Source organism: Harpia harpyja, chromosome 2, assembly GCF_026419915.1.
Source record: "Harpia harpyja isolate bHarHar1 chromosome 2, bHarHar1 primary haplotype, whole genome shotgun sequence".
NCBI lineage: Eukaryota > Metazoa > Chordata > Aves > Accipitriformes > Accipitridae > Harpia > Harpia harpyja.
Window position 1 is genome coordinate 88,816,397 of NC_068941.1, and position 26,313 is coordinate 88,842,709.

At 44.7% G+C, this 26,313-nt stretch overlaps 1 protein-coding gene across 3 annotated transcripts in view; it reads left to right on the plus strand.

Moving 5' to 3' along the window:
* SFXN5 (sideroflexin 5) overlaps positions 1-26,313 on the plus strand; it is a 101,753-nt gene that overhangs the window by 37,481 nt on the left and 37,959 nt on the right. For 2 of the 3 annotated variants that reach the window (XM_052780863.1, XM_052780865.1), the window contains exons 4-9: positions 1,983-2,009; positions 3,346-3,400; positions 5,358-5,383; positions 9,615-9,668; positions 12,325-12,381; positions 13,248-13,313. In XM_052780863.1, coding sequence (XP_052636823.1) covers positions 1,983-2,009; positions 3,346-3,400; positions 5,358-5,383; positions 9,615-9,668; positions 12,325-12,381; positions 13,248-13,313 — 285 coding nt within the window. Of the gene's footprint in view, positions 1-1,982; positions 2,010-3,345; positions 3,401-5,357; positions 5,384-9,614; positions 9,669-12,324; positions 12,382-13,247; positions 13,314-14,989; positions 15,066-26,313 lie in introns of all 3 variants that reach the window. The other variant, XM_052780864.1, reaches the window with a different exon arrangement.

Consider the following 26,313-nt stretch of genomic DNA (forward strand, 5'->3'; position numbering starts at 1 on the left):
AGATACGCGAGCCTTGGGCAGCCACAGGGTTACTGGGATGCTTTGGGTAGTCACCTGCAGCTCGAGGACTTCCACTTTCACCCCGTGGAAGTTCTCGAGCTGGTGGGCAGGCAGGTGCAGAAGAGACCTGGTAGCTCTGGGCATGCAGCCTCCCACCCTTTGCATTTTAGGATTGGTGAGGGTAGACACACCTTGCCTCTGCCAACCACAAAGATTGTCTCTTCGTGTCCTTCAGCCTCTGTTTTTCAACTGTAAAATGGGGAATAATGATCTTCCTTAAAAAGGGAAGTTCTCCTCAGGAAAGAGCCCTGTGGATATGTGCATCAGCCTGTGACATTTAGATATTCCAGTAACTCATCACATGCAATGGAGTTCATCACGGAGCTTCATTTCTGGAGTGAGAGCTGAATTTGAGTGAAATACTGGGGTTGCTGGTATCAGTGGGTCAATTTATGCTATTTATAATAAAGTAATTACCGTATTCCAACAGTATTTTAATGGATTTATATTTGGGGAAGGCACTAAACCTTGGATGAAGAAGAATGGCAGAACAGGGCTTAATTTATACCATAATAATGATAAAATCTTAAGTGTGAATGCCTGTATTGCAGAATATGTGCATGGCACTTGGGTAGGTATTTTGGTGGGTAATTGTGAGCTCTCCAAGCAAAAAGAGCTATCGCTGTCTTTGGATTTATCAACAGCAAGAGCAGAACTCATCAGGTTAGCCTGCCCTTGGTTTGGCACTGGTACAACTGTTGTTGGAATAATTTGTCTGGTTTCTGGCGTCCTCGATTCAAGAGGATGTTGACAAATTGGAAAGATGTAAAAGAGCCACGAGGGTGGTTAAAAGATTGGCAAACACACCTTGCCAATGAAACAGCTAGTCTCCTGGCTCGGATGAATTTTCTATTTTTTTTTTTTTTTTTCTTTAAGCAAAGGTTAAAGGGTGGCTTTAACAGCTCCAGGTACCTGCGTGAAGAACAAAAATAGACAGCACCGGAGGCTGTCAGACAGAGGTGTAACACAAGCTGGTGCCTGGAAGTTCAAGCCAGACCTGAGCTGAACAGAACAGTTTTTAATAGTAAAAACAATGATCTGTTGTGATATTTTAGAGAGTCCTGTTTTTTCATCCATCTCTAGAATTACAGATATCAAAATTGGGATTTTTTTTTTTTTTTGAGATTATAATTTGCATTTAGGCGTGATTCATGGAGGAAAGCCCTCTGGCTTTATTAAGCAGGGGCAAACTATGGGTTTATGTACATGCCAGAGCATCTCTTGATGTGCAACTACTCATTAGCTCTACCTGCACCTCACATAGGATGTTTCTTCCTCGGTGCTCGTAGATCTCCATTGTCTGAGCCTGATTTGAGGTGTTTTGATGCTGCTGAATTACAGTCAGTAAAAAACAGTAGGCATTTGTGAGAGTTTTAAATGAGATTGTTTTCCTTTTCACGAGCGTTTTTCGTGCATTTCCCTTCTTGTGAAAAATGAAAACCAGTGGCTAGCATATTCTGAATCCAGGTTTTATTTGAAGAGATACTTCTTCCATTTCCCTGCAGGGCTTGCTCCACCTTTGTTCCCCAGCAAGCCTCGATTTCCGCAGGAAGCTCGTCCAAGGAGAGGCTGTGCTAAATTTACCTTGAGATCTACGTGCAGCAGAGTTACTGAGATAATTCTTGATTTGTAAAGCTTATAGCAGAGCGTGAAGTCTGGCTGTTGTTATTCTTTCTTACCATTCAATATAAGAAAGAATATCTTCTCTGCCTTGCTGGTCTTACTGGCCACACAGATTTGAAGGAGCTCGGTGTGTGTAAAGGATCTTTAAATACATCCTGGAAGGATGCAGAAAATGAGTCTGTTTTAAAGCAGTCCCTCGCATTCATTTACTACAGCAGCTAAAAGATGAATATTTGGGGTTTGGTATAAAACTATACTGCTCGTTTTTTTAAATGCAATGTTCTCTTTTATTTTTCTAGCTGTGGGGAGCTCAAAAGATAAAGCAGGTAATACGCTTTTTTTATATTTCATTACTGCTTTCAACTATTGCTGCTTTTTTCCTTTTTGTTAAGCGATGCTGTCCTCTTCTCCATTATTGACTTTGCCAGTTGCTGTTTTGTCTTGCCACAGAAATGTAAATGCAGAGAACACTGTTGCCACCAAAGAGTCTGATTTTTTTTTTTTGTATTTATATATTTTGATGTCTTCATTTTCTCCTTCCTGTCTAGTCAAGAGATTTCTTGTCTCCAGTCTTTTGAAAATAGTTTGACAGTTCTTTGGTAAGGCTTGTAACTGTCGTACCTTCCTCCTCTGCAGTCCCAGATCGCTTGGGGATTGATTTTTCATCCCCAGCCAGTTAATGCCAGTGCAACCTCCTGGGCTCACTGTAAAATTTGGTAAAAATGGGCCAAGTGAGCTTCTTTGTCTGTTTATCAGTAAAAGAGATTTAGGATTTCCGTGAAGGCTGGGCTGTCCGCAGCCACCAGCATTGGCTGAGAAGCTGCGGATATACATAAAGGTTGAATTATCTGGCAAATCCAAATCCCCTGGCGTGTGAGGGGATTTTATTTGGGTCACCCTTATGGTGACAACTGGAGCGGACCATACCTGCACGTTTTTATCCCAACTCAGCCAGATCCTGAAGCAGAATTTCAAGCTTCCTACGAGGTGCTCTGTGGGCTCATGCAGGCGTACCTGCAGACAGGGAAGATGTTCCTCAGTCTGAATCCATCCATCGTGGCTGAGCCACACAAGTCCTTACGGGGGTCTCCTGCAACCTGTTTGCTTCACAAACAGCATAAAGTGATTTACACCTTCGTTCCCTCCCGAGCAGGCAGCCCTGCCCTCCCCATCCCTCTGCCACAGCGAGGGCTTTTCCTTTCTTTCATAGGGCAGAGTTTCAGCTAGGACATTAAGCTGCACCTTGGTGGAGATGCTGAACACAGGCAGGCACAGAAAACAGGTTTCCCTTTTCCCTTCCTAAATCTGCATTTCCCTCCCTGGGGTTAACGTACAGCAGTGGGTGGCCTTTGAGGTCATTATAGTACCAAAAAAGAGCCACTTTCTATATTTCAGGTTAAATTATTTACTTCTAAATTATTAACTTATGCTAAATTATTTAAGGAGAGGAGAAAGCAGCGGTAGGACGAGGTTTTGTGGAGGCTGCTGAACAGTAACTGCCTTTGGTCGGAGCTGCAAAAGCAAGGAGGGTGCCGAGATGCATGAAGTCCCCCTGTTCTCTCTGGTTGAAGGTGCTATTTGTAGAGGCTGAGTGCTGGCTTCACTGTGCCTTGCCAACTGTTGCTGTGCCTTCACTGTGTCTGTCTGCTGACTGTTTTACAGGCCATCATCCATCCCGATACAAATGAGACCATCTTCATGCCTTTCCGAATGTCAGGTATAGTATGTCCCTATCAGACAATCCTTAATTTTACTGGGAATTTGTACAAAATGTTATTTTTTTCTCTTGTTTTTGAATTGTATCTTGTAAACATTTAGACCAAGATCAGAAAGTAATTCAAATACCTAAATCCCTTTGCAATCAAGGAGAATTAAGATTCTAAATGCCTATGCAAGATCTAGCGATTAATATTTTCCCCTCCTTCAGATATTTTAACATGGGCTCAAGCTAATACCCTTTCTGGCATTTTTGAGGTATCCATCACTATAATAGGCATTTTAACTGTGTAGTAAACAACGAAGCTTGATGCCTAACGAGCAGCTTAGGGTGTTACTCTCCAGGAGAGAATGGGATGAGCCCTATTTTTCCACGTGTGGTGGTACCTAATAGCCATGGCACTGGGAGCCCAGGAAGGATCAGCTTGTCCATGGCTTAACTGGTCTGCTTAATTATTAAATTGTCACCTCCTCCTTCCCACTTTGGGGTGTCTCTCTGCCATGCACAGGTCCACAGCTACCTCTGCTGTGGGTTGAATAGTAGCTCTCTTGAGGATGCAAGTGCAACCTTGGTTCTTTCCCAAAGGACCTATTTAATTAAATAGGACCTTTTCCATATTTTGGGGGGGAATGTCTTCACCTGAATCCTGGGCACAGGGGAAAAAATAACAGGGTCGGTGGGTTTTGTTCTCCAGCTCTTTGAAGAAGGATGATGTTAAGGGTGAAGTGGAGGGAAGAAAAGCCAGGACCCACTGCTTTGCTGCCTTGTTCTGTATTTTTTTTTTTAATTTTTCTTCCTCTCAGGTCTTTGCCCTTTCTGACTGTAAATTGGATCCATGAAGCTTAATTCAGTAATATTGGTAAAATGCTCTGAGACCTTCTAGTGGAAGTCATAGAGATGAATTATAATTAGCACAAAAATTGGCAGGCTTAGCAGGGGAAAAATGTGAAGCATTTGATTTTTGTGGTGCTCAATAAGATTTGGGGTAAAGGCTTATCTCTAATATAGAGAGCTTTAACTTACACCTATTATTAAAATAGTCCCTCTCTCCTCCATGATGCAAATATACTTTCTTCAGCTTATACCCTGTTCCTTTTTCTACTCACCTAGAAACAAATGAGCTCTCCTGGTATAAAATCGGTAGCAGAGAGGTTGATAAAGCAGATGGTGAAAGGGGGAGGTCCCACCGATGGTGGCATGGTCCTGCTCCTTAACTGGCATGGGCTCTGCAGCTTGTTAGATGGCTTCATGAGCGTCTTCAGCATGCTATCCCAGTGGGACCAGGCTCAACAAGAGAGGAAGGGGCACAGAAAGCTGGGGAGTTTTCTCCTGGGTTCGCGAGGGTAGGTTGTGGGAGGGTCTGATGAGCAACAGAGCTGGCACGAGGGAGGGAACAGATTGCGTGACTGAGCCTGGGAAGGGGGGGGCAGGATCTCCCCCTTTCCGTGGCAGCAAGCCACTAGGTCAGCTCAGTTAGCACCAGCGTGGCAGCATCCATCTCCTCCTGGTCTGGACCGAGCAGCTCCTCATCTGAGCTGTCATCCGTTCGCTTCTGCTGATTTGAGGTTTTGCTGGCTGCCTAGCCCAGCTCAACAACACGATGCCCTCTAAAGTGCTAATGCCACGTGCTGGCACAGACTGGGGTTACTGGAGTAAGCTAGGGTCTAGATGTTATAAGTTTCAGGGAAACTCTTAGACCGCAACCCAACAAAAGCAAATAGAGGATGGGAAGGAGATTGGGCAAAAATCAGGAGGCTGCTCTAGTTGATGCTTGGTGCATCAGGTGTAGGTCCACAGGCATCCCCATGGTGGTATAGAGCTGGTGGAAGTGAGTGCAGCCTGTCATGCCTGGTATGGCTTCTACCCTATACTGTTAGATGTCTTAGATGTGATTTTTTTTCTGTCCCAAAACTGCATATTAAAATGCATGCATCTCTTTTTTTTTTTTTTTTAATAGGTTACATTCCCTTTGGAACACCCATCGTAAGTATTTTAACGTGTCCCCACTTTGTTTGTGAGTACCAAGGAATGCATTTTTTAGCACTTGCAGACAATTCCCCAAATTCCACTTTACCTCCTCGCGACACGTTCACACAGGGTTCCCCCCTTTCCCGTCGTACATTAGCAAGGGCTTCATCTTGTAAAGCCTGCCCTATGGACGTTGCGCTAAAGGTTATTTATCTATTTAACGTTGTTCACCCAGCCCCCTGCAACGTCTTCAGCTTTATCTTTCACTTCTGGAAAAGGAGGACCAAGATGAGCTCATTGCCTGCAAAATGCAACTTCTGCAACTCTCGGATTTCATCTTTGGACAGTTTTTTTTTTTCATTTGCATGTTTTATAAGTTGCTTCCTGAACGTGACGAGCTACAGCACAGCGAGGCCGGTGTCGTGTGCTCTCATCTTGATTAATTAAAACGGCGGGTGCTTTCTGTGGGGTTATTGCTAAGGGCGTTTTTAGTTTGTACTTGTTATTGTGAAATTTGTAAGCATTTGGGTGCTCTCGATAGCGAAAGCCAGAAGGGAGGTAATTCTGCCTGTCTTCCTAATGCTGAAACTTCAGCTTGTCTTCAGGAACAGGAATGGTTAATTAACCCCATTTTATGAATAGGGAAACTGAGGCATGCAGTTTTGCCCAAAATCGCCCAAAGTTGGTGCCAGAAGGTAGTTGGTCCTCCTACCTGCCAGCTCTCGGCTCAGCTTATTAGATCATGTGTATTAAAATGGTTGAAGGAACAAATTCTGCTAAATTTAATCTTCCTAAACGCAGTGGACCATGGCATAGTACTTAAAGGTAATGATTCTTTCCCAAATGGCGATAGCAGGGTTGCTAGCACCTAAAAGCAGAAATCATCGCGGCTGTTACTATTTGTTGTCGTGCGTAAGGGTTTGGTGGTAACTTTGTATGGGGCATTTTAAAAGAAAAGGTTAAACAAAAATGAGTTAACGATCAATTTGACAATGAAATCGGCCCAAATCCAGAGCTGTCAGAGGAGCCGAGAGCTGTCAGATGAGCCCAATTTCACTAGCTGTAAAGGATAAACTGGAACCTCTTGTCATTTAAAAAAAAAAAAAAAACCCAAACGTTTCAAATGTTAAAATTAAAATGTAACATTTATGCCAATCGATCTGTGAAATTTAGTGACAAAATTGGCAGCCTGCTCTAGCATAAAAACAGTTTGAGTCTTGCATTTCACATAGGGGGATGGGATTTCCTCAAGAGAGACTTAATGTGCCTGCGGTGGGCTCTGGCTGAGCGAGCGTGGCTGTCCTCACCCACAAAACCGTGCTGGCGTGCCGTTGCACCCGCGCTAATTGTCCCGGTATTCGGGGGTCAATTAAACACCCTGCATAGATACCGGCAGAGACGTGATCAGATTATGCATTAACAGGTTTACTGCCTATCAGTCAATACACGATGCTGCCTATATACATCTTGGGGTTTTTTCCCCCTATAGCTAATGCAAAATAATTCAGTATGGTTTAGCTCATTGTGAGAGAGATTAAGGTCTTGCTGAAAATAATCGTTTCTTTTCTGGCCGAAGCAGCTACTCCCCTGACACAACCAAATCCTGAGGCTGTTTATTCTTTCCCTGAGTTGCAATCGTTTGCTTTTCTTTTTAGCCTCCATCCTTTCTGTGCTCAGGTTTACGGTTCAACCGCAGAATCGGTTGTAGTGGCAGAGTGGGGGCAGGATGAGGTATATGTAAGTGTAGGGAGAGTTTGTGTTTGCCCACCTAGATTTCAGCCCAGGAGGGAGCAAATCCAGCCACTCGCAGTATCTCCCTTTGCTGTAAGGGGTGACACATGCAAGGTGGCTGCTGGGCTGTAGCCTTTTACCCTGGGTTTGTATTTCATCCCAAGGATGAAAGTCTCCAAGGAGGAAGATTTATCTGCATTTAGGAAATTCAGCCTAAGACTCGGGCAGTGAAGATGGAGCAGAAGCCATGCTGCTGTTCCCAGCTGCCACCCACAGCTTTAAGCACCTTATTTTCCCCAGCCATTTAAAAATGGGGGGGATCTTGTTGAGGTTTTGAAGTGCATAGAGAAGACCTGGGTGTTAATATGGGGTTGCAGATGACTCTCGCTGACAGACGAGGCAGGACTTGGGGCTTGCAAGAGGACAGCTCGTAATGCAAACGAGCTGCGAGGCTGCTCAGAGCTGACAGATGTCCGAGCGGCAGCTTTAGCCCTGGCTTTCGGGCCACGAAGGGCCGTTCACACCTGATAGGCAATTAAATTTTGTAGCTGGTACTTTTCTAGTGTTTAGAAGCTTTTTTTATTTTGTTTTCCTTCTTAGTTATTTTTTCCCCTCACAGTAATTAAAAGTGAAACTGTACATTTCTTGACAGACTCTTGCACATATGGAGAGTTTGCATTTAAACGTGCCTCTTTCAGTCATACAGATTTTGGGTGCTCTTTTTTATTTATTTATTTTCCTCTTTTATTTTTCTCGGCGCTCAGCTTCAGCTGACAATGTAAGTAGCTGCCTGCAGTCTTCCCTCTCCTCCGGAGCCTCATTAGCCTGCTGGCTTCAGGCGCGTAAGTCAGTCCTGGGGTGAGGAGGTTCATCACCTGTTGAATTTGTTTGGCTAAGACCAGCAATGGAGTAATTAATGACAAGATCCGCATATTGAATGGAAGCGGTAAATTAGTGTAACTTGCACAGATTGGCGCTCGGCCAGCGTACAAAGTAGCTGTAACTTCACGAAAGGCTGTAGGAGGAAAAGCTGGAGGAGGAGGAGGAGAAAGGAAAGAAGATGTAAATGAAATCAGGCCTCCCAACCCTATTACCCTTTTGTTTGTTGTTATTTCTCTCTTATGTCCTTAAGCGTAGAAGTTGCCTCCTCTTCAACTGATGCTGCTGCAGATGTGCAGAGATGGCTTTAGCTTATCCCTCCTTGCGGCAGGCTGTCCACACTCTAAAACAGGGAAGTTTTCTTTCTTCTCAGCTTTTGTAGGGATAGGCTTAAAGAAAATGGTGCAGAAGACGGTCTGAGTGTGGGAATGAACTCACAGCCTTCTTGCCTGGATGCCTGGGAGACATTTCAGTTCACATGAGTATCCTGAAAATAAATGTATTTGGAATTAAAATGAGTTGTTCAGTCTTTATACTCTTAACAAAGATGTGAGTGTGATTTTGCAACAAGACCATCTTCTTCAGAAACTGCCAGACATTTGAGGTGTGGAGGGGGAGAAAATGACAATGATGTTAGGAAGTACCTCATCTTACCTTTTTCTTACCCAAGAACTCATCTTCCTGTCCATGTTTGTTGGGCTTATCATTGGGAGTCCCATTGCTTTGCATCCCTTTCCTCTTCTTCATCCTCTTATGCTTTAAGAGGAAAGATTGCCATAAAACAAGGTAGGAAGGAGTCTGGCAGAGCTGTCTTGTGTGTAAGAGATGGGGTCTTTAAAGAATTGTAGAGTGTGTGCCTATGAGGTATATTGAGACATGTCCCAAGGATGTTCTCAGGACTGTATAGGCAACATACGCGTGTGTGGCCTTAGGTGCTGCGATGGGTGACCTTGCAAAGCCTGTGGCATCTTGCCTTCACGCAGCAGCGGGCAGCACCTGGCCAGATGTGCTGGGACAGGCAACCATAAGCCTCAGGGAGATGGCGATCGTCCGCTTGAGCTCATAACCCAAGCAGGAGTTTTCACAGTTCAGAGTATGACACATCAACAATTCTCTTCTCTTAAAACAAAATTCAGGCTCCCAAACAGGAGCACATGTGCTTCCAGGTGGCATTCCTGTCTTCAGATGTTCAAATCGGATTTCTTTCTTCTGCTTGAAACAGTGAATGTGCCAAAGAAAAACAAGAAAAACCCCTTTCACTGCCAACAGTAACAACTTTGAACTCTTGCATTCATGCAATGTTTGTGCTATCCTCCAGGAATACCTGGATTAAAGAATTGATTATATTTTAATGAACTAATCTTTGAACAGTATCTGCTGTCAGACTCTTTTCAAGGGGTGTTGCAAGCAATAATTAAATATGCAAAGCTTTCACGGGCAGCTATGTTACCCAGTTTCACCACTGGAAAACTGAGAGACAATAGACTGAAGGGAAGTTCAATAACTATAATGAAATAAAGCCATAAATTAATTTATTCAAGTCATTAGAAATAAGCTTGATGTTTGTGTGCCTAGAAGAGCACTGAGAGCAAACCAACAATGCATTTGCTAATGAGAAAAATCTCTTCTCTTGCAGGTTGTTGGTCTTCTCTTGCCCAACCAGACGCTGGCATCCACTGTGTTTTGGCAGGTAACACTCGTTGGCCACTGTGCACTGAATGGGTGGAGAACGTGATGGAAAGGAAAGCAGCAGTTGGCTTGTGACTAGAGGACAAACTGACGCGCATGGCTTTTCTGCGCTGGCAGTGCTTTGGTTAACGGGGAGATGATGTGGCTGGATATAATCAGGGAAAGGTTTGGTAGGTCTGGAATGGCCTGTAAGCAAACTATTGGGTCCATTTTCCAGTGCCTGGCTATTTGTGCCATTGCAAGGGAGATGCAAAACAGCACAGGATCTCAAAATTAGCTTTTCGGACCCATTTCGTACAGGTGTAAATGATTGCACAGTGTGTACTTCCGTGAAAATATAAGCCCTTAAACTCATACATCTGCTGTTTTGAAGACACCCTGTCAAGTAGTTGGGATCTTCCTTGGTGAATTCCCATTGGAAGTGCAGCGTGTGCGCAGGGCTAGGGGCAGTGAGACGCCCCATGCTCAGGAATTTTGGGAATAGCTGTGCATTGCAAAGCCAAGGACCTCTGCATTCAGTGTACTACAGGGGCTTTGGGGAAAAAAAAATCTGTGTGTAAGGGGGTGTTGGTGTTATTTCCCATTAAAATTCTGGGAATTAAAAGTAAAGGGAGGAAGCGTGCACGTGAATGAGTTATATCCATAGTAAACACCCCACTTAAGTATAATTTCAGCACTAACTGAAATGAAAGAACAAGTTATTTTCAGACTTATTTTTAGTTGCAAATGTCTTTTCATTGTCTACAGTGTAAGTGATGATAGAGAATTATGCAGTTAAGAAATATCAAAGCAGAATGGGATCTGCCTAGTATGTTAGAAAGACTGCAGAACTGAGAATATATTGGGACGTGCCAATAACTTGGGTTTGGTGTGTTTAGCTATAAGTTGTGGCTGTGTGGCTTTACATGCTGGGAGCGGGATAATGGCTGGAGTCATGGAGACTCGTTCATATTTTTGAAGGCAACTTGCCTCACCTGTTTTTAGATGTCTGTGATGGAAAGAGTTGGCTTTTGGAGAAGTTACTCTTGCACGAGTGAGGAGTGAGCCAGCCCGGCTAGCTGGCTTGGGCTGGGTGCCTTGTAAGTGGCTAACATGAGAAGCTCCTGTTCCACCATCACAGCATAGCTGGGAGAAGCTTTCAGCTTTAAAAGTATGGAATAATCCTTTTAAAATCAGAAAGAATACTTCAAATGCAGAACCAAAATGAGCCCACTCGAGAGGGAGGTCGTAGCAGGCAAGTCCAGCAGTCAAAGCCCGCCTGGGCCACCGCTGCTCGACGAGTGGTTCTGAAACTCTTCCCTCCACTGTTCCTGCTGATGGGCAGATGGGTCACCCCTTTCTGAAAAATGCAAGTAGGTGGAGAAGCAGCCTAGAGAGGCATCACCCAAAAAGCGCAGGAGGGTGTCAGACAGCCACCTAGGAAGACAGTGGAGTCAAAAAATGGGTTGTGGGGATGTTTTCAACCTAGAGGTGACTTAAACTCTAGATTAAGGACAATATCTGAGCAGTATGTCTACATCTCTCTGAAAAGGAGATTTATCCAGGTAAATAGCATAGGATTTAGGGACAGTGCATATTACTGCATTAACAAACACTGGGTCCTATAGGAGCAGGCTTGTACAGTGAAGCAGTTGTTGCCGATGCCCAAAACGTACATGTCTCAGGTCAACTCTAGCCTGGTCCTCTGGACCTGCTAATGTAGATATGAGCTGTGGGGGTTAAAAAAACACCCCACATCTGGAAAACTGAGGCAGATTTCCAGCACGTATTGGCAAGCTGACTTTGTAATATTTTTTGAAGTTATTATTTAAAGAAAACAAAAAAGCAAGGTTTTATGTGTCCAAAGTTCCAGGCTAGAGAGCTGGTCAGCAGGAAAAACGTAATCTTGGGCCGTGAACTTGGCAAGTTCTGATCTGGGTTGATCCCTCTGTTTTAGTGCCTCGTTTCACTCTCTCGCCTCACTCTCACTTCATTCCTCCTCCTCCATCTTACTTCTGGCCACAGCTGGAGAGGAGTCCAGTTCTGACACGCTCTGAACTGGGAACATGGTGTTTTGGGGACAGAAAATATAATTTTCTTTACATTGCCAGCAGCTGCTGTGGGTAAAACTCTTCAGGAGCATGGTGCTACTCATCCCCAGCTGCTGCCACGCTGCTTTGGTGACAAATCCTGCTCCAGAAACACCAGTTTAGTGGCATCCGTATCCCTAAGATGGTACATCTGCTCATCTCCTGCTCCTCAGCTGAAGCCTCCTATGACCCTCTGTTTGAGAGTCAAGGAGCTTAATAAATGAGTGACAAAGTGGCTGCTGGACTTACTGCTACGTCTTAACAGAAGCATGGATTTGGTACTGGCGAAAATAAAGACCAATAGCAGCAAGGTGTCGTGTCGAGGTGGATTGGGCCAGGAGAAGGGTTGCACCTCAAGCATACAGGGAAGCAGAGCTGCCCTCCGGGCACTGGGTGCCTTGGGATTTCTGTCCCTCACTTTGAAGGGAATTAGCTTGCACGTAGGGTATGCAGGAGCCTTTGAAAAGAGGTGGCAAGTTGCGAGCCGGTCCGAAGGGAGATGAGTTTTCCCGCAGCACTCCCACATTTATAGATTTTTTATTTTTGTGAAGTTATGTTTATGCCTGTCTCTTCTTGTTTCCTCTTTAGTGGTTGAATCAGAGCCACAATGCCTGCGTCAACTATGCAAACCGCAACGCGACAAAGGTGAGGAGACCCAACATATGCAGCACATGCAGCACGTTAGGTCTGTTTTGACACGGAAACATAAGTCTTGTCTCTTCACTGTTAATAGAAACTCCAGAGTCGGCACTGTGATGAATTTATAGATTGGCCATTCTCCTGTGTAGACTTCCATTTTAAATCTCGGCTGTAAATGGCATGAGGATCTCAAAATCACTTGAGGCACCTAAGTAATGCTCAATGCCTTTAAACTGAGCCAGTATATAGTTCTAACTGGTATGAAATGGTTTAGTGTGATATGTAAATAAGCAAAAAGCAGAATGGTATCTGGGTTTTTGGATAGCAGAAGGCGGCTCCGTGATCATGCTACCGTCTCCCGAGGACTTTATATGTGCTACCAGCAGTGGTGCTGGGAGGTCGTGGGCCTGTTCCTGCTCTCTTCCATCGCTTAGCCTTCATTCATCCCATGTCGGGATGTGGGAAGCTCAATATGGGAAGCTAAGTTGGAAACCATCCAGCTCATTGAGATAATGTTTCAAAGACAGATATTTAATGTGGAGAGTTTGGGGTTCATCACTAGTGTATAAGAATGCTAATTTTGTACCATTTGCTGAATTTCATTCACATACTTCCTTTAAGCTGCTATTATTATAATTTTCTGATGCCAATTAATTTTCCATTCCCTTTAACCTTGCTCATGAGGCTACAATTTTCCTTGCTTTTGCCGCTGCTAGATGACAGACCATGTGTCACAGAACAATATGACAAAATTAAACCTGTCTCTGGTTTAAAACAAATAAAACGAAAACAAAACAAACAAAAAAGCTTGGTTGCATTTTAATAGCCAGAAGTTTGTTTATTGAAAATATGTTTTGTTTTTCTTTCCAAAGCCTTCTCCGACATCCAAGTTCATCCAGGGCTACTTGGGAGCTGTCATAAGTGCTGTCTCAATAGCAGTGGGTAACGCTTTATATCTATATATTTCACTACTATGTAACTGCTCCCTTACAGTAGTACTGCAGTGCTTTTGAGATGTTTGTTTGAATTGCCAAGCATGTTTATCTTTTAATTGACAGAGTTCAGTCTACATAATCAGAAAATATTTTAACCGTGAGGTGTTTCTGTCCATGCATGCCCGAACTTTTCAACAGAAGGAGACTTCTACCGCTGATGGCTTCCAGCACATCCTACACTGTGCACTGCCTGGGCCTCTGCACTGTGGCTTCGCTGCTGGGTGAACTCAGATTATCCACACATGCATTAACCGGTGGTGAATTAGCCTAGTCCAAGTTAAAACAGTGACTTCGAGGCTGCAGAGTGATAGTGTGATGGCTGACATGCTGAACAAAGGCAGGCTTTTGGAGATACTCTCCTGGCAGATCAGCACCTTGAACTGAAAAAACCACAGCGCTCAAAATTACATCTTTCACCTGTGGACAGCATTCAAGCTGGAAACAGTGTTCAAGTCATAGCTGAAGTAATCTGTAAGAAAGGAGCTTTTAACACTGCAAAAGTTGTGGTTTCGTGGTACAGTCATCAGGCTTTTAATACTCAGGTTCCCCAGAAGCATAAGTTGACATCTTTAGCAGGGTCAGCTAATTCCCAAGGAGGCAGGTACATTTTTCAGGAGCAACTTATGGAAGTTATTTTTTACGTTGGGTTTTCAAATAAGCCTCTGAGATGTATGGTTGTACTTTTTCTGCTGGAACGTTAGAGATCCCACAGCAGTTTGTATTTTTTCCTCTGGCCAAGACTTTTTTCCTTTTTCTCAAGCCCCAGACATCCTTTTCCAGGCATTTTTTCTGCAGACTGTGCCATGGGAGGAGGTCAGCACTCAATCTGCTCACCACACCATTTGTACCCAGATTCCCCAATTCACCTTCAGCAAAAAGCTGCATGGGCTTGTTTAGATTTCTTTACAAGGTAAAATGTTTGTCTAGACCAGACTGGAGGAGACTGTTAGGAGAACTATGGAGGCTGGAGCTCCTGGCTGGGAACTGGCAGTGAGCAGTTTGGCACATCATGTCCTCAGTGGACAGCAGAAAGTCTGCAGAAGGCATATCTCTGTTCTCATGCAGCTGCCAGACAGCTTTGCAAAGGGTGGAGAGTTGGTGTGCAGTTTTGAGTGGAAACTGTCCGTTTTATTGGATACGCTTCTGCTTGATAGTTTTCCATATTGCTGGCTTGGCTTGCTCACTGGTTGCCGTACTGCTCCTCTGTATCACCTGAATTATCCCTTCACTACAGAATTAACCCAGACTGTGCACACAGACCAGCCTTGCATTGGTGTGAGCTCCCATGCTTCATAACCCCATAAAGATGTGTCCACACCAGCTCCACGCTTTTGCAGCTGAAGTACAACCTGAGTCCCCATCCCACCAACTGCAACGCTTTGGTTAGCAGCCCTTCGCTGTCCACTGTTTCCCGGTGTAGCATGGGAGAGCTTGACTGTCCTCCTCAGTCCTTAGTTCAGAATTTTTTCCACCTTGTGAATTAGTAAAGTGAAGTTCTCCAGCTTGATGTGCTGCTGCTGCTCACAACCTGCCTTCCAACCCCCAGCGCAGCTGCAGCAGAGGGATGATGACTGGTTCCACGTTGTTGGCATTAATGCTCCTCTCCGTTTTGGCAACAGGGGCAGATAGAGGGCAGGAGACACGGAGAAGTGATGTTGGCAGAGTTTTGTCACCCCGAGAAGCTGACAGGCTTTGGTAAGGAAACCACTTGGGCGGCGTGTGGAGATGTCCACGTTGGGACAGCTGATGCAGGTCTTTAAAATCTCTGGTTCCTCCTAGGCTGACTGCAAAGGAGCTGAAGCAGAAAGATAGGTTCAGAGTGCAGAAGTGACTGTCAGTGGTGCTGTGAGACACTTGTTCTCTGAAGCAGTGTGGAAAACTACACCACGACTTGTAGATAAAAGAAATTACAGCAAACCAGCAGTGGCCTGCTGTTACTGCAGTGTGGCTGTCACCGCTGGTGATACACGGGTGTCTTATCAGTCTGCTGATGGTAGTTCAACTCTTCATCCTGTGGTGGTTTGTGCCTCCGTTAGTTGTACCGTTTGCTCCCTGGTGGTGAAGGAGCTGATGGTCTGTACAGAGCAACAAGCTTTGAATAAATGCAGAAACTGAAACGATGCTGGGATTTATCTGTCCACCTAACTTGCAGGTGCATCTCCAGCAGGAGCCCCAGTGCCTGGTTATCTTGCACACCTTGGTTGTCCATGATGGGAGACCTTTAAAAGCACCACAAAAAAAAGACAATGCCACAATATTCTGTACTTAGAGCATTTCAGGCTTGTGCAAGAGGAAATCTTCCTTCAGTGGTGCTGAGAGGGTGTTTCTGCCTTCTTGTGTAAATGCCACAATGGCCCCACCAGACTGGGCTTCCACTGGGGTGCCCTTAGCGTGTGTGAAGAGTATCATGAGCTCTGTAATAGCAGTGGTTTTGTAGCTGTGGTGCTCTGAGGGTCAGAATATTGTTACGGGGAGGCAGGAGCTTTCCTTAGATCCATCGATGTAGTTGGGGGAGCAGGGAAAAGCAGCAGCCTTTGTGGATACTTTCTTCTTCCTGATGTTGGAAGGAGATCTTCTTCCAAGTGGAGCACGCTATGGCACATAGGGTGTGCAAAAATGAGATGAAGTCACTGTGCACTGATGTCCCCGTAGTGTCCCCCGTAGATGATCCACTGGGGACACTACTGATGTGTGTGTTACTGCAGAATAGCTTGTGTCCTGATAATCCGTAGCAATACTTACTGCGTGCTCAATTCCCAGTGCAGAGCAGCCTAGAGAAAATCCTGCAGAGCAGGGAGTGATTTTTATATTGTAAATATCTGGATTAATAACCAGCATCTCCTCGAGCATTTTTTTTTTAAATGATGATGACAAATAATATAAAAAGAGCCCTGAGGTTCATTACATTGGATTGTAAGGCCTCAGCCCTCATTAACTGATCTCTGCTGTCAGTTAGCAACAAATCACCTCCCAGTGTGAGCCTATTAGGACCAGATGACCTGAAAACAAGTGCCACTGCCTCCAGTGGTCTGCTGAGACCTGGTATTAATTAAAGCGAGCCCCTTCCATGTTTGCAGTTGGCAAGCGACACGGGGAGAAGGCTCACAAAATGACAGATCAGTTGACTTGTGATTGTGCTTCCCATCGTCTTCACCCTCCGTGTCTTTATCTAACGAGAGGGACAAACAAATTGCTTTCTCACGTGTACAGAAGAGCAGATTTTGGCTTTACGCTTCTTGCATTTAAACTAGAAGTCTTAGCAAATCTTTGCAAATAACCTGATTCTTTTCCCATTTTAGAGAGAGAGAAATTGCTGTCAGGGAGAGGCAACACTTCTCTCTTAGATCCAGTGCTACATGTGGGACTCCTGATTTGCAGCCCTTCAGAATGAGGTTTTGGAGGAATCAATATTTTTTTTTCAAAATTCTTCAATATTTCAATATTTTTTCCCCAATATTCCTTTTTTTTCCACCTACTCCCAGCCCAACCGGATTCACAGCATAGCTTCATGCAAGGAAAACTATGCCAGGTCTAGAATTTTCCCTCTTCTCCTGTGCAGTACTCGGGTGAAGCAATCATTGAAGTAATGCTAGAAAAGACATCAGAAGGGATAATGGTAATACTGAGTGCAGGGAAAGAGGTGAAAAGGCTGATGTAATAGATCTCTTCCATCTCTAACTTCTTACGTGACACTTCTGCACCGTCTCTGCCACCAGGCACGTGCCGAGACCTGGGCTACCCGCTCCGCACGAGCGTGCGACATCTCCGAGCTTCGCTTGCGGCAGACAATATGTTTAGAGGAGTCTGATTACCGTTAAGTGACCTAGATTTCTGTTTCTCCTTCTGTGATTGTAGTTTATTTTTATCACATTCTCCATACACCATCCTCCTTCCTGCATTTTCTTTTGATTGCTCTCGTTTTACTGCTTTTCCAAACACTGAGCGGTAATTGTTTTTTTTTTTTTTAAACAATTGAGTGGATTCCTGTGATTAGGCCTTATTTTCTGGTATCTGGCTGCTGTTCATGATGGTGGTGTATGAAGTGCAATTAATACCAGCTGGTTTTCCTAAGCAAGGCAAACAAAGGCAGAGAGTGGTAAAAAGGCTTGAGAAAGACCAAGCAGATTTTAAATGTTTGGTTTTTTTTTTTTTTTCCCCCAAATATTCTAGCGCCAAGAGCTATACTGATCAGAGGGTCTGTAATTATACAGAAACCCTTTCCAGCATGCACACATGCACACGCACGCACACTCTTGCTTTCTGTTAATTTTGTCATGCTTTTAAAAGGTTAAAAAAGCTACATAATCAAACCCAACTTTATTGTTAATAACTGGTTTTTAGCATATTTTGTAAGTAGGCTTCTTAATTTCAGATCCAAACTGAATTTGCTACTGTATTGCTGATCCCTTTTGCTTCTGACTCAGCTCTTCAGTACTATGGCCTTAGACTGTAACTTCAGTTTGAGGTCAAAAGTGATTTTTGTTGCAGCAATTAAATGCCTGCAAATTAAACCAGATCCAGACAAGGGCTGTGAGCAGCCACTCTGGTTTCTGGGTTGTCACTGGTGCTGAGACCTGTATCTGGAGACTGGTGTTGTTAGCCCAGGGGTTGCCTCACCTGGAGCCTGTGGTAGTGAGTCATTGGGTTTCTCTCTTACGTTCTCCTTGAAGCATCTCACAGCAGTGGTGTTATTGCCATTGGTTTCCATAGTCTTTGGATCAGAGCTTTATACATCAGGTTTTTAATTTCCACGATCACAGCTTCAGGTTCTGCCAAGACCAGCTCCAAATCTTGCTCCTTGTGATACTGAAGACCCCGTGCAGACTCTCCAAGGGGTTTCTCTCTTCTGCCAGTATCTTTTGGCCACATTTCTGACATCTCCCAGTAAGCAGTGCATTGTCACTCAGCTTGGTGCCCAGGTCATTAGCTTGTTGTCCATCTGTTGTCCAGTCCATGTACCCTGGAGGTGCCACATACATCAGTACTGCTGGCATTGTCCTCCCCTGTTCACAGGATGGGCTCTAATTAGACCGCAGCAAGCCTGGCAGGCATACAGAGTGTGTTTTACATATATAGGTGTATGTAACTTAACTAGAAAACGTCTATTGTGACTGCCTAGGCACGATGGCACTGATCTTCTCCCTTGTGATAGGGGTTCGATTCTCCCCCGATGAAAGGGGAAGCAAAAACACTTGTGTGAGATCAGGCACCTCTTAAGTGGAAGACAGTGGGGTTTACCCCAATTAATAAAGTAGCCAAGCTCCCTCCTTCCCCTTTCAAATATACCAGGGTTTGTAACTTCTAACAAGGTTTTTCTTAAGTGCAAGTTTGGGATTTATGGTATTGTCAGTACAGAGGCAAATAAATACGTTGTTCTCCTTAGCAACCTGAGCTAAATTCTGACAAAAGTAGGTGTTTTGTCTTCTTTTGTATAAGAGAGAGAGATGCAGTGTCATGTAACCATGACTGCCAGCCAGGCTGTATGTTTTGTATTGATCTATACACTTAAAATGTACCTGCTCAGGACTTGAACGTTTCCTTTTGGCTTACCTTACTGGATAACCTTGGGTTAAATAAATCAGGCAATTTAATGCCATTAATAACTTTGGTGCTATCAGCTAATGACTCACCTTGGAGTCACTGCCAGTTGTGGCGTACAGGAGGGTGTTTAAAGCATGTCTTCACAGGCAGATCCAGGTCTTTGCATTTTAAAAGTGCCTCCTTGCTTCCTGACCCTAAATCCTGACTCTGGTCAAGCCAGCGGAGGTAGGGAACTGATGCCAGTATGGTGTACTGATGCTCTGGCTTACTGTATTACTGTATGGTGTGCACCCGGTGCTTTCACAAACTGTGAAAGTATATGGAGTTAAACTTGAATATGTATAAAAACAAACTAGGTTAGAACTGGAGAGAAGCAAGACAGTTTTAATAACCTAATCTGGTTTGCTGAGGTATCCCATGATACTTTTTTTCCTTGGAAAATTGCAAGGGAAAAATCATTCCTGCTAGTCTAGAGCTTTGTACAGATCAGTTTTAGGACCCCTGACACTGTTCATCCTGGTCTGTTGGTTTGGATACGTTTTCATCCAGCAAACTGCTGCAGCAGTTGGAGATGTTACCTCCCTTCAGCTGCTTGTCACCCCTCTTGTCCCTAGAGTGGCTGTGCAGAAATGGAGTGTGTGAGTGCTTCTTGGCTTTGGGCAAAGGAAAATATGGCTTAGGTGGGTCTGTGGTCGCAACCAGCAGAGCCAAGGTGGAGGTTAGTCCCTCCAGCCGCTCCTGCTTACCTGCCCGCTGAAGGCTAGTGCCTCCATGAGCCCACAACAGGAGTTCAAAGAAGAAACCAGCAACAATCTGCTGAAGCTAAATGCAACTAGACCACTTGGACAGGAGCAAAGGGCAGAGCTCTCACTGTGGAATAGCGTATGTGCTGCAGTAGCCTCTGGCACGCTATATGGGAGCCCCTGCAGATCTTTGGGGTGCCCCTGGGAGGTTGGGCTTGGCTCTCAGCTCTGTTGCACAGTTGGGGAAAGCAGAGAGAAGCTACATGACTTGGTGTTGGGACTGATGTAGGAAACTCTTCAGACCAGAAGCTCAAACCTAGATGCTCCAGGACTCAAATTCCTGCTCTCACAGTGGGAAGTCACTGCTCTCTGTTGCAGGGGTCTTAGTAAGTCATCCTGGGGCAACTTTCTTCTGTACAGAAGCCTTGGTGATGTTATTTCAAGAAAATGTAGCTTTTTCACAACTCCTGTAGTTACTGTAGGGTTTCTGCAGAGCTTCTGAATTCTTGAAACATGATAATTTGTCTTTGAGATTTTTGGTTGTATTCCCACGGGGTTCATAGGTTATAATTCGTGCAGGAATCTCAGCTGCAGTCGGAACTTGTCAAGCATAGAGGTTACACAAAAATTATAACTCCTAAATTTTATATTTAGCTGTATCAGAAAAAAAAAGTTTTGTAGGAGTCTAATCAGCAAAGCCCAGTGTGGGTCTGAGAGATCATATTAAAGCAGAGGCTGCTTCTGGACAAATGAACATTGCAAAAATAGTATTTTTAGACAAGCTGGATTTCCCCCCCCCAAAAAAAATTAGCATTTTGCAAAATCAAAATGTGCTTTGTCTTGAAAACATCCCTAACAACCCAAGAAATTCTCATGACCACATAGGATTTCAGCAGAAAGATCTTATTTTTCTTCTCCTAAGGAAGATGAGAGGTGAAGACTGTTCAAGCCTAAGATTATCACTGTAAAATAATATTAGCATTGTAATGGTTGTATCACAGCTGGCTTTAGCAATACCTGCCCTTGCAGCCCCGACTCCCACAGCTTAAACTGTATCACTGATACCATTTACAAGGGATACATTTGCTCTGATATGCAGGTTTAAAAATCTTCTGATGCTCTGGGGGTGAGAATAGTAAAAAGTTACATTTACAGCGCTGTCCTTTCAAAGAAAGCCAGGTGATGCTTGGGGGTGTCTAACCAAAGCTAGAAGGAGAATCTAAGAACTTTAATTAGATGAATTACAGTTGTGCTGGCTCATTACACTTATAAAATTCATGAGCAATAAAAAAAACAGGATCTTGATTTTTTTTTTTTTTTCCCCATGTTCAGGAGGGACAGGAGCTTGTTGGACCAAGTTTTCAGCCTCGACTGCATGCAACTCGGGGCAGGGAGGTCATCCTTGCACACAGCGCTCCGGGGCAGCCACCCTGCTCCTTCCCGTGCCGTCGGTGCCACCGGCCATGGGTTGTTCCTCCTTCCCCATTCCCATTGCACACTTAACTCACACACACACACACACGCATGCAATTTTTCATTCTCCTCTCTAGGTGGAGGCGCCCCTGTGGATTTTTCTAATCCCAGCTCCTTCTTCCTGATAATTGTTTGTGAGCCGTGTGGAGCGGCTGCATTGACAGCCTGCGAATTTGGTGTGATGCCCGTAATCAGCTTGTGAGACGGCATGGGAGGCCACCCACTGCCCTGAGGACTATCTGCCACTTAGGGCAGTCAAAAAACACTTAGAAGCTGGAGGAAGTTGGTGCAAGGTAGGGCGAGGGATGGGAGGGGATGGAGCATGGCTGGGCGCCTCGTCAGCAGTGAACCGTTGCGGGGAGCCAGGAGCAGGAGGAAAATTACAGTAGATTGGAGGAGCTGGTGATAAACTTCTGTTTGCTGCTTAAAGTTTTTAACTGAAGTGGTTCCCAGCTCTAAAATCTGGATACCTGTGCTCAAAAGCTCCCATTCCTGCAACTCCTCTAATGATTCACAGATAACAAGTTCAGATACCAGAAGACACCAGAAGAGAGTGGTATGATCACTCAGACTGGAAACCGAGCCCGGTGATTCCTCCGTCAAGCCCGTAAGTCATTGGAGCTGTAGCAGCCATTTCCCAAAGGCACAGCCTCGAGCCTTTGGTGTAGTGGAGGCAAAGGCATGGTACGCTCTGGAGAGGCACCCGGTGCCCGTCACCCTGCCTCTGGGCTCAGGAGTACATGGCAACCGCTGGGTCCTCGCCGACTGCCACCTTTCAAACTCCTTGTTCTTCTCTGCAGCATTTTCTCTCGTTTCACTGGTGTGTCTTTGTTTCCAGCAAATTTGTTCTCATCTGTGCCCTTTCCTTCTGCCCCAGCCCAGCCCCACAGCACCCAGGTGTGGTGTTGCCTCTGTACGGGATCCAGATGCATGGAAAACTCGATGTTGAAACAACAACCCTTTGTCTTGGGCATGGGGCCCCGCCATCCTCCTCTTCTTCCTTCATCACCTGCCAAATCAAGTTTGTCTCATCAGCATTAATCCCCTCTTTTCTTGCTCATACCCCTCCTGCAATCTTGCTTCTTTCTCAAGACTGCGCTGTTTTCTTCCACTGAAACATCTAACCGTGGGGCTAGTGTGGTCATCCCTTCTGCAGTCATCTTGGATGTGACTCAAGTTTCCTCCTTTCCTTACTCTTGCTGCTCTCTAACTTCCTTCTCTACTCGGATTGTTATTGCTTTCCCTTCCCTTATACTCCTCCATTCTGTTCTCCTTGACTTGGTAAAGCTCCAGTTGGTAAACAGCCCAGTTTTCCATCTCTCTGCCTCCATTTTCACCTCTCAGCCCTAATGAATGATTTTTTTCCTTCCTTCTCCTAATGCTCTTTTCTTCGGTTCGACTGTATGGGACTCATCAGATCCAATTAGTGTTTTAATTCAGCAATCTGGTGATTTGAAGGCTGAAGGATAAACTTCTTTGGAGCCAGTCCCTCCTTCCAAGTTGACTTTCTAGGTTGCTTGGAGCAGCCAGCTCCAACTGCAGTGGTCAGGGTTGCCCAATACTACTGGAACCTGGAAAAATTGTGTCCCTCACAATCTCACCAATGCAGTTAATGAAGTCGAGAGCTGCTCAGCGACATTTAGGTGGCATCTTCTACAAACCGATGTCTACCTTGCGCGCTGGACTCCTAATACTCCTTTATTTTATAAAAATTCCATCTCAAAATTAAGTGAAATAACTTCTTGAACTGCCGATGTATTTACTGCTCTAGAACTGGTTTAAGAGGTGTAGGATTAGACCTTTATCAAACAGCTTGGTCGTTGCCAACTTCAGGCATTCAAAAGCCATCTCTCGGGCTTCAAAAATCTTAATAGTCATAAAGGAAAAAAAATAAAAATAAAGCAGGGATTTTTTCAAAAAATCCTGTGCTTTTAAAATCCATGTCTTGGTGGACATGAATGAGGTCAGAACTTTTTGAGACAAGAAGAAAGAGAAAAAGAAACAGAAATCTTGGTTTATTATTACACAGTCACTCTGACAATGTCTGATGGTATGGCTTCAAGTACGGCAACATCGCAAACTCTGTCCTTCTGCTGAGATAGCATTGTTGGTGCTGAAAACAAAGCCGGTAGCAAAATAAATAGCAGGAATTCTTGGCATTTGAAGAAAAGGGAGGGAGGGAGGAAGGCCAGGGTGCTGCTGGAGGCGTAGTAGAGCCCTCAGTAAGGTTGCTCTCCCATTGGCAGCGTTCGGCCCTGGTTTTGTGTTGCGAGACATTAGCAGTCGTGGTGTAATGTATCCGCCATGCCCACCTTGTTGGGATACTGTGTCACCCAGATCAAGGAAGTGCTCTGGAGAAAGAAACCTCAAAAAAATAGGCAATTTGAAAAAGCTGGATTTGTCCCCTAATCTGGGTGACGGTGCGGGAATACCCCAAACCAGTACTGCACTGAAACCAGTACAGCAAATCCATTCCCAGAGCTCCCAACTGCAAGAGCACTTGTCTTGCCTGAGTTGAGACATCACCAGCATAGATATCTTCATCTGAGCTGCATCCCTGGACTCCTTCGATAGTCAGCAGGGATGAATGGGCACTGTTGGGAACATTTTGCGTGAGCACCTGTAAATGCCTGTCTTGGGAAGAGAATAAAAACCCTTAAAACGGCTAATTTCTCTGCGCTGGGCTGCAAAGGGAGCCCGTAGGACAAGAGGAAATGGTGTCAAGTTGTGCCAGGGGAGGTTTAGATTGGATACTAGGAAGAATTTCTTTACTGAAAGGGTTATCAAGCACTGGAACAGGCTGCCCAGGGAAGCGGTTGTCACCATCCCTGGAAGTATTTAAAAGATGTGTAGATGTGGCACTTAGGGACATGGTTTGGTGGTGGACTTGGCCGCATTAGGTTAACGGTTGGACTCGATGATCTTAAAGGTCTTTTCCAATCTAAATGATTCTATGATTTTACCACGTTTGGTGTGATGAATCCCACCTGACTCTCTGTTACGTGTTTGTACAGTGCCAGTGTTGTAGATCCCAGATCTGTGACTCAGGCTGTAGGCAGGGTGATGATAATAATAATACTCCTGCAGTTGTTTTCTTAGTGATGAATTTGCCTCGATAGTCAGTGTTCTTTGGCCAGCCCCTAGGAATTAAACTCATTAAGCTCTCCTTGTTGATGGCCCTTTTACTTACGGTGGTCTGAGGCTGAGGAGTACCTGCTCGTTGTTGGATGCTCTCCTTGACCTGTTTACCCTCATTCCACTTCGTGACCTGCGGGAAAGAGTTCACAGATTGGCTAAAGCAATTTCAAAACTGTAAAAAACAAACCCTCATTAGTTTCCTAAATCTAGTCCTTGTGTTGGGAATTTGGGAGATTGGATTTAAATCTATAGCAACATTTAATTTCATATTCACAGCGGGGTGGTTGCTGTAAGTGGAGGAGCGAGTTCATCTGCAGCACCAAATTGAATCTGAAAGTAAAATGCTATTATTACCACTAGCCTCACAGCGGTGTTTCTCCCAGACTCATCTTTTCTGTTTCAAAAGCTGCTGCTCTTCCACTTCACCGTCTAATCCTTCCATCAAACCTACAAGCAGAGGCTGCAAACCCGACAAAATTTGTCATCTACACAGATGAACTGTATCCAGGCTATAAATACCCAAATCCATGGGGCAGTACTAGCAAAGCCAGGCTCAAGACTGTCTTACCTTTACTCTTAAAGCCACCCATTTTAGATTGCTTTACAGTTTCTGGAAGCATTCAGATTTTGCAAATAGGCATCCCAGCACTTGGAAAATGTAAAAAAAATATCATTCAGTCATTTTTGAGGGGGAAGACGTTTAAGACAAAACCCTCATTCTTGCCCAGACTAAGCAGAACCGCCATGGCTCTCTTGGGCTCAGCACTACAGTTGCAGTGGCCAAGGAGAGCAGGAAGGGTTCCTACGTGGGGTCCTGGTGAAAACCTCATGGGGCTCTGGACATGCTGCATGGGTTTTGAAAACCAGCACTCTGCTTATGCAGGGCTTACCCAGCAGTTGCGCTTCTCAACATCTTCCTCTCAGCCTCCAAAAAGACGAGATGCACTGCGGATGCATGTATAATGTAGCAGCTTGCAAAATATGTTCTCCCATGCTTTTCTTTTCTTTTCTTTTTTTTTTTTTTTAAAAGCCCCCAAATCACTATTTGCTGGCAGGTTTTTGGCTTTGGCTGAATTTTTTTTTTAATTTTGCTGCATTTTTGGCTGAAAACTTTTTGGCCAGGCATTGCTAAAGACTTCCATTTTCGGCCTAAAATTCCCAGTTTGGGGCTGTTGGGTTTTGTTTGTGCGTTTGGGGTTTTTTGGATGAAAAAGAGAAAATATTGTGAGGGAGAGTAATTTGAAGACAGAAGTCATTCCCTGTGAATAGGTTTGTTTAATTAATAACCCCAGTTCTGCTTGAAACAAATTTTGGTGGAAATTCTCTGACTATCACTACTATCCAACCACGCTGAGGCTGACGAGGCAGCGACGCTCCTCCGTGCTGTTTATATTAACATATGCAATGGCTTAGATCCCTGCAGAACTGTGGAGAGCTCTGCATTATTCAAGTGTTGGAGGAGGCAACAAAAAAATGATCCATGGTTATAATAAACTGCCTGCTATCTCTTGTTTCTATTAATAGCTCCTTTATAGCCCAAATGTTTGCATTGGAGTGGGGTGGTGTAGTTTGCAGAGACCCTGGGAGGAGCAATGAATTGTGTTGGGCCAACCACCACCACTGATATTTGGCTTTTTCCTAGCTGGGTGAGGACTCCTGGCGCAAATGATTTTGTGCTGGGTGGGGAAGATGCCAGTGAACTGGGTAAAAATGCAGCTAGGGGCATTTCCAGAAGGACTGAATGGCATTGCAGTGGTTTCTAGCTTGTCTTTTAGCTAGAAAGGGTTTAAACCCAATGGTTGGGTTCAACCCAACAGTTGGGTTCAACCCTTCATTTAAATCCAATGGTTAGGTTCAACCCTTCCTTTAAACCCAACAGTTGGGTTCAACCCTTCCTTTAAACCCAACATTTGGGTTCAACCCTTCCTTTAAACCCAACGGTTGGGTTCAACCCAATGGTTTGATTCAACTCTTTGTTGAATAAAGGGCTGAACCCGATACAGCTAAACCCTGCAGTGTGGGGGGGGTTTAGTTCTCAAACACTTCTG